The sequence below is a fragment of the Anolis sagrei genome, chromosome 4 (genome assembly GCF_037176765.1).
Source record: "Anolis sagrei isolate rAnoSag1 chromosome 4, rAnoSag1.mat, whole genome shotgun sequence".
Taxonomy (NCBI): domain Eukaryota; kingdom Metazoa; phylum Chordata; class Lepidosauria; order Squamata; family Dactyloidae; genus Anolis; species Anolis sagrei.
The window spans coordinates 121,945,320-121,962,954 of NC_090024.1; the positions used below are offsets into that span (position 1 = coordinate 121,945,320).

The 17,635-nt window shown below is 42.5% G+C and overlaps 2 protein-coding genes across 3 annotated transcripts in view; both read right to left on the reverse strand.

The window, feature by feature from the left end:
• C4H1orf21 (chromosome 4 C1orf21 homolog) overlaps positions 1–2,117 on the reverse strand; it is a 125,087-nt gene extending 122,970 nt beyond the window's left edge. For both annotated transcript variants that reach the window (XM_060774498.2, XM_060774499.2), the window contains exon 1: positions 1,845–2,117. The gene's annotated coding sequence lies outside the window, so the exon portion shown is untranslated. The remainder of the gene's footprint in view (positions 1–1,844) is intronic.
• An 11,253-nt stretch (positions 2,118–13,370) lies between these two features.
• LOC137096854 (golgin subfamily A member 6-like protein 25) lies at positions 13,371–14,561 on the reverse strand. Its single transcript, XM_067467085.1, has one exon. The coding sequence runs from the start codon at positions 14,559–14,561 to the stop codon at positions 13,371–13,373; it is 1,191 nt and encodes a 396-aa protein (XP_067323186.1).
• Positions 14,562–17,635: the final 3,074 nt, after the last annotated feature.

A 17,635-nucleotide genomic window follows, 5' to 3' on the forward strand; every position in this document is an offset into this window, starting at 1 on the left:
GCTTCTTGGCAGGGGGTTGGACTGGATGGCCCATGAGGTCTCTTCCAACTCTTTGATTCTATGATTATGTATTTTAATTGCTTTGCAACCCACCTCAAGCCACGAGAAGAGGTGGGTAAGAAATATTATTATTATTATTATACTTGGAAGGCGCTGAACAGACTGCGCTCTGGCACCACGAGATGCAGAGCCAATCTTAAGAAATGGGGCTACAGGGTGGAATCCACGGCATGCGAGTGCGGAGAAGAACAAACCACTGACCACCTGCTGCAATGCACCCTGAGCCCTGCCACATGCACAATGGAGGACCTTCTTGCAGCAACACCAGAGGCACTCCTAGTGGCCAGATACTGGTCAAAGGTCATTTAACCAACTACCAAGTTTGCAAAATCTGTGTTGTTTTTTTAATCTCTGTGTTTGTTTTGTTCTGTTAGAAATATAATACAATGGTATGGTTGCTGATGACACGATAAATAAAAAATATTATTATTGTTATTATTATTATTATTATTAATATTTCTGCAATGGCTGGGATTATTCACCCAGCATCACAGTCAAGGGGGCAAGCTTTCTCTGACAGCCTCATTTGAGGCAGTATGGAGCGACATACAGGGAACACACCACCCCCTTGTTGTGTCAGCTTCACTGGCTACTGATCCACTTCTGAATTCAATTCAAAGTGCTGGCTTTGACCTATAAAACTCTGTATCAGTGGTTCTCAACGTAGGGTCCCCAGATGTTTTTGGCCTACAACTCCCAGAATTCCTAACAGCTGGTAAACTAGCTGGGATTTCTGGGAGTTGTAGGCCAAAAACATCTGGGGACCCCAGGTTGACACCACTTCTCTATATGGTTCTGGCCCAGCTTACTTGTCGGAGCGCATCTCCCACTACCTTGCAGTTTAGGATTATCCAGGGAAACCCTGCTCTCGCTCCCTCCAGCGTCTGGTGGGAACGAGAGACAGGGCCTTCCTGGCTGTAGCCCCCCCCCCCTCCTGCTTCCCAACGAGATAAGATCGGCTTCATCCCTCCTGTCTTTTAGGAAGAAAATGAAGTTGTGGTTCTGAGACCAGGTTTTTGTACAGCAGGCATATGGAATAGGATTTGGATATAGAATTTGACTGGAATGGTGATCCGGCGGTTAATACTGTTTTTATTGTTTTAATTAATGTTCTATTTATTGCCTTAATTGTTATACTGCTTTGTTATATTTAATGGCATCAAATTGTGCCAAATGTAAGCCATCCTGAGCTGAGAAGGACGGGTTAGAAATGCTGGAAATAAATAAAATAAATAAATATAAGCTTGGCTGCCTTTTTGCTCCTGAAAGGCATTAGGAGGAAAGGCTGAAAGGAAACGCTGATAAGCACTGGGAGGAAAGGCGGGGGTCCAATTCACCACATAAGTTCTCCTCTCCAGCCCCCCTCCCTCCCTCCCCATAAGGGACGCCTGCATGCAAACTGCCTGCATTGTTTACCTTCCCAGGCCAAACATAGCAGTGCTATATGAATGCCTAAGCCCCCCAAGATACAAATGGTGTAATTCAGGCCATTGAGATTGACGACGTAACACCAAGGGAGGGGGCAATGTAACAGGGAAATAGAAAACATCCACAGCATAGGAGAAGCCCCCCATGGCCCCTCCCCCTCCCTTTCCGGATCAGGAAAGCTGCAGCGCCCTGCTTGCGGGCTCAGCCAGGAAGGCTGCTGCTGCTGCTACTCCCCTCGGGAAGAAGGCCCTGGGAGGCCTGGCCTCGGCTCCCCTCAGCAACAGACCCCTCCCCCCCATTACACACACACACACACACAGCCCAGCGCCTCCCCTCCGTCTCCCCTTCCCGCTCACCTTCGCCAGCAGCGGGCCTGGCCCCCCGGCAGGGTTAGCCTTCCTGCCTTTCTTCCTCCTTTCCTTCCTTCCTTCCTTCCTTCCCTCTCAGGCTCCGCTTTGGTGAGGGCGGTGGGCGCGCGACTGACTGACTGACTGGCTGACTGACTGAAGAGGTGGACGGCTGGCAGGCGGGCTCTGAGGGAATCAATAGCGGGAGGAGGGAGGCAGGAGCCGCTCGCGCCGCGACCTGAGCAGAAGCTGAGCCTTCCGGAGCCAAGCCCCGCCCCCTCCCCGCCGAGGAGAAGCCACGCCCCCCTCGCGTGCGAGAGGCCCCGCCCACAACCGTTGACAGCAACCCTCCCTCCGCCCTCTTTGCCAAAATGAAAGGCGCACAACCCCAACCCCCCCCTGGATTTGAGCGAAGTGGTAGAATCCTAAGGAGGAGACACTGGACTGCACCACGGGGAGAGGGGAGGGGAATCAAGATTTGGGCGCCACCAATAAAAGGAGGCAGCCTGGACTGGGCTACGTTGCTGTGAGCTTTTCGGGCTGTATGACTATGTTTACAGTAGCATTCTCTCCTGACGTTTCGCCTGTATCTATGGCAGGCATCCACATATGTTACATATGTGGATGCTTGCCATAGATACAGGCGAAACATCAGTTGTATGTTGTATGTTATATGTTGTATGTACTTATAATATGCATGTATAACAACTTCCGTACAGTGGCCCTTATTTCTCATGCCAGTAAGGTAATGCTCAAGATCCTGCAAGGAAGACTCCAGCAATACATGGAGCGAGAGTTGCCAGATGTTCAAGCTGGGTTTAGAAAAGGCAGAGGAACGAGAGACCAAATGGCCAATATCCGCTGGATAATGGAGAAAGGCAGGGAGTTTCAGAAAAACATCTACTTCTGCTTCATTGACTATTCTAAAGCCTTTGACTGTGTGGATCATAATAAATTGTGGCAAGTTCTTGGTGGGATGGGCATACCAAGCCACCTTGTCTCTCTCCTGAGGAATCTGTACAAGGACCAAGTAGCAACAGTCAGAACTGACCACGGAACAACAGACTGGTTCAAGATTGGGAAAGGAGTACGGCAAGGCTGCATCCTCTCACCCAACCTTTTTAACTTGTATGCAGAACACATCATGTGATGTGCGGGGCTGGATGAATGCAAAGCTGGGGTGAAAATTGCTGGAAGAAACATTAACAACCTCAGATATGCAGATGACACCACCCTGATGGCCGAAAGCGAGGAGGAGCTGAGGAGCCTTCTAATCAAGGTGAAAGAGGAAAGCGCAAAAGCTGGGCTGCAGCTAAACGTCAAAAAAACCAAGATTATGGCAACAAGAATGATTGACAACTGGGAAATAGAGGGAGAAAATGTGGAGGCCGTGACAGACTTTGTATTTCTAGGGGCAAAGATTACTGCAGATGCAGACTGTGGCCAGGAAATCAGAAGACGCTTACTTCTTGGGAGGAGAGCAATGTCCAATCTCGATAAAATAGTAAAGAGTAGAGACGTCATACTGGCAACAAAGATCCGCCTAGTCAAAGCCATGGTATTCCCTGTAGTAACCTACGGATGTGAGAGCTGGACCTTAGGGAAGGCTGAGCGAAGGAAGATCGATGCTTTTGAGCTGTGGTGTTGGAGGAAAGTGCTGAGAGTGCCTTGGACTGCGAGAAGATCCAACCAGTCCATCCTCCAGGAAATAAAGCCCGACTGCTCATTGGAGGGAAGGATACTAGAGACAAAGCTGAAGTACTTTGGCCACATCATGAGGAGACAGCAAAGCTTAGAGAAGACAATTCTGCTGGGGAAAGTAGAAGGCAAAAGGAAGAGGGGTCGACCAAGGGCAAGATGGATGGATGGCATCCTTGAAGTGACTGGACTGACCTTGAAGGAGCTGGGGATGGTGACGGCCGACAGGGAGCTCTGGCATGGGCTGGTCCATGAGGTCACGAAGAGTCGGAGATGACTGAATGAATGAACAACAACATACATATCTATATAAATAAAAATGTAATGTCAAAAATAGTGTCACCTTCAAAATATTATTTTTGAAGGATAAAAGGGGTATTTATTGATGATGAAGATTTTCCCGATTTCTTGTGTGAAAAGTGTTGGAATATAATACTAATAATAATATATTATAATTATATATTTTATATTGCATGTAATATTACTAATAATATTCCAATATAATCTTATAGTTCAATATAGTAATATATAATACTGATATGGTACGTAAAAGGTAGTCCCCTGACATTAAGTCCAGTCATGTCTGACTCTGGGGTGTGGTGCTCATCTCCATTTCTAAGCCGAAGAGCCAGCGTTGTCCGTAGACACCTCCAAGGTCATGTGGCCGGCATGACTGCATGGAGCGCCGTTACCTTCCTGCCAGAGCGGTACCTATTGATCTACTCACATTTGCATGTTTTCGAACTGCTAGGTTGGCAAAAGCTAGGGCTGACAGCAGAAGCTCACGCCGCTCCCCGGAATCGAACCTGTGACCTTTCGATCAACAAGCTCAGCAGCTCAGTGCTTTAACCCACTTCGCCACCGGGGGCTCTGCTGATATGGTACTATGCTAATAATATATTGAGTTGCCTGCGGGCTGATATGGGCAGGATATGAATAATGTAGATATGTATATATCTTGTAAGCCGCATTGAGCCCCCTTTGGGGTGAGAAGGGTGGCATATAAATGTCGTAAATAAATAAATGAATAAATAAATTTTGTTGGCAATGAGGCAAGTAGGATGTATATAAACCTGTGGCCCTATATCCCAGGATTTGATCCCACGTTTTTTGTTTATCCCAGATAATCTGGCCACGTGGACTCATATAATCCAGTTTAAAGCAGAAAATTTAATTTGAATTACATGAGTTCACTCTGACCATAATGCATAACTCTCTAGTTGAGAATGTGGGTTAGGCTTTCCTAAACTGCAAATCTAGAGCACCCTACCACATCCTGTCTGATTTTGGAAGCTAAGCAAGGTCAACCTGGTTAGTACCTGGAAGAGAGACCACCATTGAGCAGGCATTCTTGGAGGTTGTAAGGTCTGTCGGAAACTAGGAAAGTGGAGTTTATATATCTGGGGAATGTGCAAGGTGGGAAATAGAACTCTTGTCTGTCTGATAGCAACACCTGTGTGGGGCCATAGCAGCACCTCTTCAGCCCTGCTGCCTTACAGTTTTTGAGCAAGGCACCTCCATGGCCCCACAGCCTTGCGACAAGAGTACTTCAACAGCCTAGCTGCCCAGCCATAGCAACACCTATTGAATGAAATCCAAAGAAAATAGCACACAAATCTGAAACAATTATATCTTGTAAACCACTCTAGGTCCCTTTCGGGGTGAGAAGGGCGGCATATAAATGTAGTAAATAAATAAATGTTAGGATATAAATATTTTAACAAATGCACAAAAGTAAACTGTAAAATGAATTAATTTTCCTAGTCAGGCCCCTTCTGCACTGCCATATAATCTAGATTATCAAAGCAAATAAATCACATTACTGGGATTGTGGCGTAGCTGGCTGAGTGTCAGCTGCATTAAGATCACTCTGACCAAAAGGTCATGAGTTCGAAACCAGCCCGGGTTGGAGTGGGTTTCCAACCAATTGTGTAGCCTGTGGTCGACCTTGGCAACCCGAAAGACAGTTGCATCTGTCAAGTAGGAAAATTAGGTACCACCTTAAAGTGTGGGGAGGCTAAATTAACTGATTTATGAGGCCATAAAGAAGACTCCAGCAAAGCATTCCAGCGGGGAAGCATGCGAGGAATGCGGAAGTGCTTCATCAGCATTGCAGATGGACGATGAAAGTGACGGCTCCCCTGGCGGCCTGAAAAAGTTAAATAGCCTCTGTGTATGTCTGTATATGTTTGTATGTCAAAAATTGGCATTGAATGTTTGCCATATATGTGTACACTGTAATCCGCCCTGAGTCCCCTGTGGAGTGAGAAGGGCAGAATATAAAAACTGTAAATAAATAAATAATAATAAATTTGCTTTGAACTGGATTATACAAGTCCCCACTGCCATATAATCCAGTTCAAAGCAGATAATTTGAGTTTTATATGGCTGTGTAGAAAGGGACTTAGAAAAGTCTTAGGCATGATTGATATCAGTGGATTCATCTGTTGGGGCTATTTCTTTTTTAAATGGAATTTCAAATATAATGCAAATATAATGTAACATCAATTCAGGTCTATGATGCAGATATATAGGAGCAAAAAGACCACATGAATTTGCCTTCTAAGTATATTGACTCCAGTTCAATAATAACTGTGTTCCTGTAACACAAGTCATAGTATGGTTTGTTGAAATTGAGCTTATTCAGATTCCATGCTACCATTGCTGTGGTTTGTTAAGTAGTCCAAAATGCAATTTGCTGTTGCTTATGACTGGGTAGTTTAAAGCACTTTGTTGTGATGTCTGAATGCACAACTCTGGCTTGTCCCTTGATTTTCTTCCCATCTATTTACTTTCAAATAGCTGTTGACATACGCGGCAGGAGAGAAACAAACAAAAATGGAAGACACAGTCCATGTTTGGTCAAGTATTATGCATTTGGTAGCTCAAGCAATAAGGCTTGGTTTATGACTTATGTAACACAAAATTGTGTCTACTGTGTTATGGGCATCGTAGAAAAGAGAAAGGTTGTCACCATTTTGCTACTGCAGGAACTGTCCAATTTTGACAGGGGCCTCCATGTATCTCTACATTGTTCAGCAAACCTGTCAAAAATGATAACACTTGCCCTGAGTCCTAAATTGGCTCTGCACCCATGCTGCTTTAATTTAGCAGTGGCATCATCCAAATTCTAATATTCTTCTCTTCAAAGCTTTAACTTTAATGGCTTTTTAAATATTCAGTGGCACCATGCATGCATATCATTCATGCGTGCACAAAAGTTTATTTTCCATTAGAACAGTGGTTCATAAATATCTTCATTCAGATGTTGGGATTTTCAGCTCCTAACGTTCCTGGGCATTGGCCATGATCAGAGCCGGCCCTAGGTAATTTTCAAGTGTAAGCAAACAGTATTTTGGCACCCCCGCTTCCTCAAGAGCTTTGCGCCCCAAAGAGAAGCATCCTCTTTGCTAAAGCAGCTGGGGGGGGGGGGGGGGGATCTGAGGCTGTTAGGAATGGTGGGAGTTGGTGTCCAAAACACTTGGAGGGAAGGTCCAAGTTGGCCCATGTCTGCTTTACCGAGAGACAACATGTACCAAAGTCAGTAGTGAAGGCCAGGGAACGTGGCCTTCCAATGTTCATCCCTCGCATGCGTGCGTGACCTCAACCACCTATGATGCCTGGATGTCAGCCGTGCGTCCAGCACGAGGTGCTAAGCCCTCACAACACACGCATGTGCACTGACCTTTTTTCCACACTTGAAATGAAGCCTGTTAGGAGTGGGGTGGTATCACTTCTCGCCAGGGGGTGGGGGTGGAGATGCTGTGTTGGCCGCCCATTTCTCTCCCCGTTGAAAGAAAGGCACCGAGGCCTTGTTACTACATAGTGGTGGGAGCCCCCGGTGGCGCAGTGGGTTAAACCCCTGTGCCGGCAGGACTGAAGAACAACAGGTCGCAGGTTCGAATCCGGGGAGAGGCGGATGAGCTCCCTCTGTCAGTTCCAGCTCCCCAAGCGGGGACATGAGAGAAGCCTCCCACAAGGATGATAAAAATATCAAATCATCCGAGCATCCCCTGAGCAACGTCCTTGCAGACGGCCAATTCTCTCACACCAGAAGCGACTTGCAGTTTCTCAAGTCTCTCCTGACACGACAAAAAAAAACAAAAACAATACATAGTGGTTATTTCTCTAAAGCACTTCTCCTGGTGTTCTTTGCGTCTTTTTTGGTGCAACAAAAGAGGGGGAACATTAGGACACGTGCCCCCCCCCCCCCCCCCATCCTTGGCAGTGGGAAGCACTGTCAATCTCTCTCTCCCTCCCTGGTGAGAAGCGTGGCAGCCATGCCCTGGCCTCTGTTTCTGGAGTCTGAAGGAGGAAAGGCCTGAAGGATGATGGCTCTCTGGGAAGAAGAACTCTGTTACTGGATTGGCTGTTGCTAGGTGAAGCGGCCCTGTGTGGAAGGGCCCACTGAATCACAGAGTTGGAAGAGACCTCGTGGGCCATCCAGTCCAACCCCTTGCCAAGAAGCAAGAAAATTGCATTCATATCACCCCTGACAGATGGCCATCCAGCCTCCCTACGCCCCTTTTTCTGATTTATGTTTTGGGCAGCATTCAGATGACAAAATACAAAGGCTAATATTTCTAGGCTGAGGGGGCCCTGCTCTCGGCCCCACCTTTATCACAAGCGAGACTGGTGGGGATGAGGGACAGGGCCTTCTCAGTGGTGGCCCCTCACCTGTGGCATGCACTCCCTGGGGAAATTAGGACATCAACATCCCTCCTCTCCTTCAGGAAGAAGCTAAAAACCTGGATGTGGGATCAGACTTTCGGGTAAGCTGGCAGATGGACAAAGACAACCAATAATGACCAAAGTAGGAAAGGACAATGACAATGCTAAATGGTTTACGGACTGGATTTGGTGAACACTGACCACAAGATGTTTTACTGCTGCTAGTATATTGTTGATTGTTTTAATTAGTGATAACTGTGATTTTATATGGTAAATTTGTGTACTGTATATTCCATTGTCTGTTGTAATTGTTAGGCATCGAATTGTGCCTTTTGTAAGCCGCCCTGAGTCCCCCCTAGGGGGTTGAGAAGGGCGGGGTATAAGCACCCCAAATAATAAATAATAATAAATAGGCTGGCCAACAAAAACACAGCCTGCAGGTAAAACTTGAGAGACGAGAAGGAACGGAAGGAAGGAAGGAAGGAAGGAAGGAAGGAAGGAAGGAAGGAAGGAGAAATGGGGGGAGGGATCAGGGATTTACTTTCAGGGCTTTCATGGGTGAAGAAAGAGAAAGCAAGCCCTGTGGTGCAAGAGAAGGAAGGAAGGAAGGGGCCGCGCTTGTCCTCCACCTCCTCCTCCTCCTCCTGAAGACATCATAGGAGAGAGCTTATCCCAGGACGGAGGCAAGGCTGCGCCGGGTATGGTAAGCCCTTACCTGTTGCTGTCCCTTTGGGGGCTGTTGCTCCTGCTCCTCCTGTGTGCCTGGAGCCCCTCAAGAGCGCCCTCAGAGTTGCGGTGCCCTACGCAAATGCGTAATTTGCCTAATGGTTCAGCCGCCTCTGGCTATGCTGACCGAGACTTTGGAGGAACTGAAGTTCAAGACACCTCAAACTCCAGAATTTGAGAACCACTGCATTAGAATGCAATGAGAAAGGGTGTCAGAAGCAACTTCTGTTCCTTTTCAATGACATTTTTAGGTAAAACCCAGCCCACACTGGTTCCATAGAGACAGGCTGCTGAGCAGCGCCATAGCTTATCGCCACTTATTATCCCTTCTCTCCTACTTCTTTTCTGCTTCCTTTCTGCACATACTGTTGGAGTGGATCTTCCTAGTAATTTATTTATTTATTTATTTATTTATTTATTTACGACATTTATATAAATATTCTTTATTGAAATTTTCATACATAAAATAAAAATAGAACGAGAAAAGGGAAAGAAAAAAAGGGAAAGGAAAAAAAAAAAAAAGGAAAAGAAAAATAAAAAATGTAAAAAAAAAAAAAAGGAAAATAAAAATAAAAAATGTTGACCTCCTGGTATCGTCGTGGAATCTTCCTTGTCAGTTCCTTTCCTACACTTTTCTTCAGATATCTTTCTTTCCCTCTTTTTATCGTATTTCAGTCTTTCTCTATCTAGTTCATATTATTATTTCTTTATTCTTGTTTTTCAAGTATTCTGTAACTTCGCTCCAGTCAGTCTCTTTCCTTTTAGTTTCCTTATTCTTTAGCAGTAAAAAGGTGAGTTTGTCTAGATTCCTGATGTCTAGCATTTTCGCTATCCATTCCTTGTCGCCCGGAATTTCTTCTTGTCTCCACATTTTAGCGTAACACATTCTCGCCGCTGTCAGTGCCAGGAAAAGGATTTTGTCTTTATCCTTATCTAGTGTTTTGTCATACATTCCTAGTAGAAGTATCTCCGGTTTTAGGGGAAGTTGTATTTTTAACATATTTTGGATTTCCTTATGTATCGCTCTCCAGTACCTTTTTGCTTTCTCGCACGTCCACCATAGGTGGAAAAAGGACCCCTCTTTACTTTTACACTTCCAGCACGTAGTGCTTGAATTGTTGTAAATCCTCCCCAATTTTTTGGGTGTCAAGTACCACCTTTGTGATATTTTGACCCAGTTCTCTCTGAGCTCCACTGCATATGTAAACTTCAACCTTTTTTTCCATATTTTTTCCCATTCTTCTCTTCTGATGTTTCTGTGTATATTTTCATTCCATCTTCTCATATAGTTTTTCTCCTCCTTCTGGTCCAGGTACCAGTCTAACAGTTTTTTGTATATTTTGGTGATTAATTTTTTGTCCGTATTCATTATACTATCCCAAAATTCATTACCCTGTGCAAATCCTAGTTTTTGGTCTAATTTAAATTTCTCCTTAATCTGCCAATAGTGAAACCATGATATATTCTTGTCCATTAAGATAAGCTCCTGTTGTTCTTTTAATTCTTTCTTACCAAGTTTATCTTTTAGAATTTCTTTATATATGGGCCAATCAGACCATCCCAGGCATCTTCTCTGTGCGGCCTCCAACGGGGAGACCCAGAGGGGTGTTTTATTGTACAGTTTAGTTTTATATTTATCCCAGACTTTTAAAATTGCGGACCTCGTGAAATGATTCCCAAAATTTTTTTCCTTTTCTTTCCCCTTGTACCAAATATATTGATGCCACCCTGCTCTTAGGTCTATCCCCTCCAGGGTTAGTAGCTTTTTTTTCCTTAACATAGTCCAATCTCTGGCCCATGTTAGTGCCGCCGCTTCGAAGTATGTTTTCAAGTCTGGGGCTGCCAGGCCGCCTTTTTCTTTTTGTTCTATTAAATTTTTGTAGTGAATTCTTGGTTTTTTGTTGTTCCAAATGTATTTCGTAATATCCCTATTCCAATTTTTAATCAGTCCCACATTCCTAATTATAGGTAAGTTCTGAAATAAAAATATCATTTTAGGTAAAATTTTCATTTTCACAGAGGCGATCCTTCCTAGTAGAGATAAGTTTGAATTTTTCCATCTGTCCAAATCTTTTTTGATTTCTTTCCATTTGTTTATATAATTATTTTGTAAAAGTTGCAGATTTTTCGCCGATATCTGAATCCCTAAGTATTTAATTTTTGGGACAATTTGAATCTTCCATTTATTTTGTATTTCTTCTTTTTCCCTTTCTCCAATATTTTTAACTATTGCTTTTGTTTTTTCCAAATTCATTTTGAATCCAGCCACCTCCCCGTAATTTTTTATTTCTTCCAGCCAGATTCCTGTCTTTTCTTTTGGATTCTCTATAACGCAGATAACATCATCTGCGAAGGCTTTATATTTGTAATCAAATCCCTGTATTCTAGCCCCCTCCAGAGTCTTTTCCTCTCTTATCCTTTTTAACAGCACTTCTAATGATAGCACAAATAATAGGGGTGATAAAGGGCATCCCTGCCTGGTTCCCTTTTCTATTTGGATCGTTTCTGTTTCATGTCCATTAATTATAATTTTGGCCTCCTGCTTATCATAAATTGCTTCCACCGCATTTTGAAAGTAGTATCCTACATCGATCTCCCTCATTAAAAATTTGAAAAAATCCCAATTGACATTATCAAATGCCTTCTCGGCATCGATCGCCATAAACATAACTTTTTTTTGATGATAAATTTCATAGTATTCAATCAGATCTATTACCGTCCTTACGTTATCTTTCTGATGCCTATTTGGTAAGAAGCCCGCTTGATCTTCATCTATATATGTTACCAAAATCTTTTTTAATCTTTCCGCCATAATACTACTAAAAATTTTATAATCCACATTAAGTAACGATATCGGACGGTAATTTTTAACATCCTCCGGGTCCGAATTTTCTTTATGAATTACTGTTATATTGGCCTGTCTCCACGAGTTTGGTATTTCTTTGTTTATTCTTGCATTGTTCATTATTTTCATCAAGTATGGTATGAGTTCTTGTTGGAATACTTTGTAGTAACCTGCTGACAGCCCGTCCGGGCCCGGTGCTTTGTTTGGTTTTAGGTTTTTTATTATTGTCTTTATCTCTGATTCTGTTATTTCTTTATTTAGTATTTCCCTTTGTTTGTCTGAGATCTTATAGATTTTTTGCTTTCCTAAGTATTGGTATATCCTTTCCCTATCAATCTTCTCGTCCTGATATAATTTCCTATAGAAGTTAAAGAATTGATTTCTAATCTCTTTTTCTTCTGTGTATATTGTATTTTTATTTTTTATCCTTGTAATATGGGCTTTCTCTCTTTTTTTCCTTAATTTATTCGCTAACCATTTTCCCGATTTATTTGCGTTCATGAAATAATTTTGCCTTATATATTTAATATGTTTTTCTTTTTCTTCCAATTCCAAATATTCTATTTGTTTGTAAATGTTTTCTAATCTATTTTTAATTTCTTTATTTTTAGAATTCTTTTTGAGATTATCTTCCTCCCTTTCTAGCTCTCTCATAATTTCCTCTCTCTTTTTCCCTTTTTGTTTATTTTTATATATTTTCTGTTGTATGAAATGGCCCCTCATTACAGCTTTACTTGCTTCCCACAGAATTGTTATATTTGTCTCTCTATTATCGTTTAGTTCGAAATACTCTTTTAATTTGTTTCTAATTCTCTCTATATCTTCCTCTCTTTTTATCAGATTCTCGTCTAGTCTCCATCTTTTTATTTTTTCTCCCAATTCTATCCTTAGCTCTAGGGGACAGTGGTCTGAGTCAATCCTTGGTCGGATTCTTAAGCTCTTAACTTTTCCTAATATTACAGTTGTTGCCCACATCATATCGATCCTCGACCAATTTTGGAATCTTGCCGAATAAAATGTGTAATCCTTTTTGTTTCCGTTTTTTAATCTCCAAATGTCTCTCAGATGTAATTTTTCCATCATTTTTACCATTGTGATCGGGAGGTTCCCTTTATCTTTAGATTTCTTTGTAATGTAGTCTGTCTTACTTCTGTCTAGATCCCTATCTATGACCCCATTGAAGTCTCCCATAATTATTAAGTGATCATATTTTTGGTCCTCTATCTTCTTTTTTAATTTCTCAGCAAATTTTATCTTGGAGTCATTGGGTGCATATATATTGCAGATTAATAGTTTCTGGTCTTGTATTTTTATAATTATCCCCAAAAATCTTCCCTCTTCATCTTTAAATACTAGCTCAGCTGGGATATCTTTGTCAACATAAGTTACCACCCCTTTCTTCTTTTCCTGTGCTGAGGCTATGAATGCTTGTCCCAAATTTTTGTTTTCTAAATATTTTATATGATCTTTCTTTATATGTGTCTCCTGTAGTGCTATAATATGAAACTTTTTCTTTTTCAGATTATAAAAAACTTTATTTCTTTTATTTGGGGAATTTAACCCATTGATGTTGTTAGAATATAGTTTTAGTTCCTTCATTGCTTATTCTCTTCTTCCCTTCTCTCTTCTTCCTTTTCTCCTCCTCCTTCTTCTTCTGGTTCTTCTCTTTCTTCCTCTATCTCTTCCTCGTTCTCCTCTATTTCTCCTTCTGCTGTCATTTCTTGTTGGGGTTCCTCTTGTTCTATGTTATTTAAATTTCGTCCATCACTATTTCTTTTTGCGGCCCTCTCCTGCTCCTCTTTCTCTCTCTCGCTCTCCTCCTTCCCTGTTTCTTCTTCTGGGTTTTTTATTTTCGGTTTACCTTTAGTTGTGTATTTGTTCTTTTCCTTTTCTTCTCTCTTTATCTTTTCTAGAAATTCTTTTGCTCTTTCTGTATTCTTGATCCAGTATCTCTGGTCTCCATAGGACGCCATCAGGCCTTCCTCTCGTTCCCATCTATATCTTATCCTTCTCTTCTTTAGCTCTTCTGTCAAAAAATTGTATTTTCTTCTTTTCGTTAGGACCGTGGTTGGGTATTCCTTTAGAATGATGATTTTTTTCCCTCTGAAGTAGACCGTTCTTCTGTTATTTGTTCTTAGTATTTCGTCTCTTGTGGATTTCTTCGCAAAATGTACCACAACATCTCGTGCCACTCTGTTTCTCGTCGCAAAGTTTGTGTTCACTCTATAAACTCTGTCTGTCTGTTCCTGCATTTCCTGATCCGTATATTCTAGGAATTCAGCTAAGATTTCGATTACCTTCTCTCTTATGTTCTCTTTTGGGTCTTCATCTACATTTCTTAATCTCAGTTGAAACTCCAATTCCTTCGCCTCCATCCTTTCGCATTTTTCTTCCAGCCTCGCCGCTTTCTGTTCTAGAGTTTTGACTTTAACTTGTAGAACTTCCTGCGTTTTCTTAATTTCTGTCTTTTCCATCTTTAGCTCTTTGAATTCTTGCTGCATTGAAGTCAATTCCTTTTTAACTCCTCCAATTTCTTCTTTTATTTCTCTTTTCAGGTCAGCTATCTGCTCTTGGGATGCTTTTTGTGCCGCATCTTGTTTCTCTTTAACTGACTTCAGTTCCGTCATCATCTTTTCTGTCATCTTCTCCAGCATGTCTTTTATTGTTTGTTCCTCTACTAAAGAGAGTCTCCTTGTATTACTTTTTACTTCCTTCTGTTCTTTCTCGCTCTTCTCGTTCCTCTCCCCTTTCTCCATTTTCTCCGCCTTGTTTCTTGTATTATACATCTTCCCAGTATTTACCTGGCACTTTGTCTTCACTGTTCCTCCTTGCTTCCTCTTCCTTAGCCTTCTTGTGTATTCTTTATCTAGTTTTTTTTTTTTTTGGGATAATAATCACAATTATTTTAGTAGCACTCCTTCTGCAAGCCTGCTTCTCTTTGGGTACCTGTTTCCCTTCTCACCTTTTACTCCTTAAGTGAGTGGGATAGATGGTTTTTTTTTTTAATTAATTAGTATATATATATATATATATATATATATTATTAGAAATCCCCGTTACTCTTCCTTGTTAATTATTATTATTGCTGGTAATTTTCACTTTTCAATTGTCCCTTTTGTTATTATTATTATTTTCTTAATAAAGTTATTATTGTTGACCCACCTTCTCTTATCCACCGCTTGTATTTTCCCAGTTCTTCTGCCGTTCTATTCTCTGTTTCTCTGTTTCCTTACACTTTGTAGTTCTTCTCTCTGTTCCTTTGGCTCCCCCTTGCTGTATCGGGGGGGTTGCGCCCCTTCCTCAGTCTATTTTAGTACTGAGTTTATTTAATTAGGCTTTCCTGGCTCCCTCCCTCTTCTTCTTGTCTCTTCTCACGATGTTTCCTGTTCACTTCCTGGTTTTCTTCCCGTTGTGGCTCTTGCAATCTCTCCAATTCTCGCGGTATTTTTTGTATCTCCTTCTCTTCCTCTTCTCGATGGCCCCCACCCTTTTCTCTCTCGTCCCTTCTCGTGATGCCTTTACGACATTTATATGCCGCCCTTCTCACCCCGAAGGGGACTCAGAGCGGCTTACAAGGTATATTATTATTATTATTATTATTAACTTTATTTGTACCCCGCGAGCATCTCCCGAAGGACTCGATGCGGCTTACACAGGCCGAAGCCACAGACACAATACAATAGAAAACATAACAAGCAATAACCAAAGCAAATTAAAACAAAACAAATCAAATCAAATCAAAATTAGCAAACGACAGTAACTATACATCAGGACATTAAAAACTGGTTCGGCCAGTGAGAGGTACAAGGTTAAAAGTGCTGAAAAGGTAGGAGGGGCGTCGGGATTAAAGTACGGTGTGCAGCAATATTAACTGTGCTAAAGTGCTATTAGGACTTAGGATGGGGTTCCTAATCCGGGAAGGCACAACGGAACAGCCAAGTTTTCAGGTTCTTTCTGAAAACTGCTAGTATAGGGGCCTGTCGGAGATCTTTTGGGAGGGCGTTCCAGAGTCGGGGGGTCGCCACGGAGAAGGCCCTGTCCCGCGTCCCCACCAACCGCGCTTGCGACGTAGGCGGGATCACGAGCAGGGCCTCCCCCGATGATCGAAGCGAGCGTGTAGGTTCGTAAATGGAGATACGGTCACGCAGGTAGGATGGTCCCAAACCGTTTAGGGCTTTATAGGTGAGCACCTGCACCTTGAATTGGGCTCGGAAGATGAAAGGCAGCCAGTGGAGCTCCTTAAACAGAGGGGTAGACCTCTCTTGATAATGAGCTCCAGTTAGCATTCTGGCTGCTGCACGTTGGACCAGCTGCAGTTTCCGAGCCGTCTTCAAGGGTAGCCCCACGTAGAGCGCATTACAGTAATCCATTCTAGAGGTGACCAAGGCGTGGACCACCCCGGCCAGATCAGCCTTCACGAGGTATGGTCGCAGTTGGCGCACGAGTCTCAGTTGCGCAAAAGCCCTCCCGGATACCGCCGACACCTGAGCCTCAAGTGTAAGCGAGGAATCCAGGAGGACACCCAAACTGCGGACCTGAGGTTTCAGGGGGAGTGTAACCCCGTCCAACACAGGTAACCACCCTATACCCCGATCCGGCTTACGATCGACCAAGAGGACCTCTGTCTTATCGGGATTGATCTTCAGCTTGTTCTTCCTCATCCAGATCGACACAGCGGCCAGGCACTTGTCTAGCACCTGAGAAGCCTCCTTGGAGTTAGGTGGAAAGGAGTAGTAGAGTTGTGTGTCATCTGCATAGAGATGGCACCCAACTCCAAAACTCCGGATGACCTCTCCCAGCGGTTTCATATAGATGTTAAAAAGCATGGGAGACAGAATAGAGCCTATTATATTAGTACAATATCAGTTTTAAATATTGCTATATTGCACTATATCAATTATACTGTAATATTATTAGTAATATTACATGTAATATAAATATATAATTATAATATCATATTATTATTAGTATTATTATTATATTGCATTATATTACAATATTATAAATATTATATGTATATACAATATATTATATATTATATTATAACATATTATTAGAATAGCACAGGAGGCAAGGTGGAACTGTCCCCTGGCCCCTCTTTCTTCACTCCGGCCCAGAGTGACAGTTGGTGCTGGGGGGAGGGATCCCCAACGGATGGCAAATGCAGGAGACAAGATGGTAAGGAAGAAAAGCAGCAGTGCAGTTTTGAACCTGCAGATTTTCCTGCTCCTACATACTCCTAGTCTTTGGGGCTGGCTACACTAGATCTAAGCAGCAAGGACCAAGTTAGAGACAGATATTGTAAGAACACAGGTGGGAGAGATTGTAAGCAGTGAGGGCTGCTTTCTTTATTTAATTCTATGCTGTATATATGAACCATAATTTTACTTCAGGCACCCCCAAGTCAAAAACTTCCAACTTGCGTATAACTCCTAGTTACAAATCGGTGACGGCACCAGCCAGCAGTGTGTGCCGGGTCTTTTGTTCAGTCATGTACATACACAGGTAATATAAATAATAGGTTAAGGCAAATATCTATCCAAGTTGCATTTAAAGTAGAACTTTAAGTGCTGTCTGGAGTTACACTTAAAAATGTACCTTAAAAATCTGGATTTTATATGGCAGTGTAGAAGGGGCCTAGGTTGTGGTGGGGGGTGGATGCACTAAGCATGTACAGTACCACCAAACCACATGGTGTTTGGTAGAATCCCTTCTTCCTCTACAAATAGCTTTCATAAGTGTACCCGAGGCCTCTTCTACACTGCCATAAAAATCCAGATCATCTTCTTTGAAATGGATCGTATGGCAGTGTAAACTCATGTAATCCAGTTCAAAGCAGATAATGTAGGTTATCTGCTTT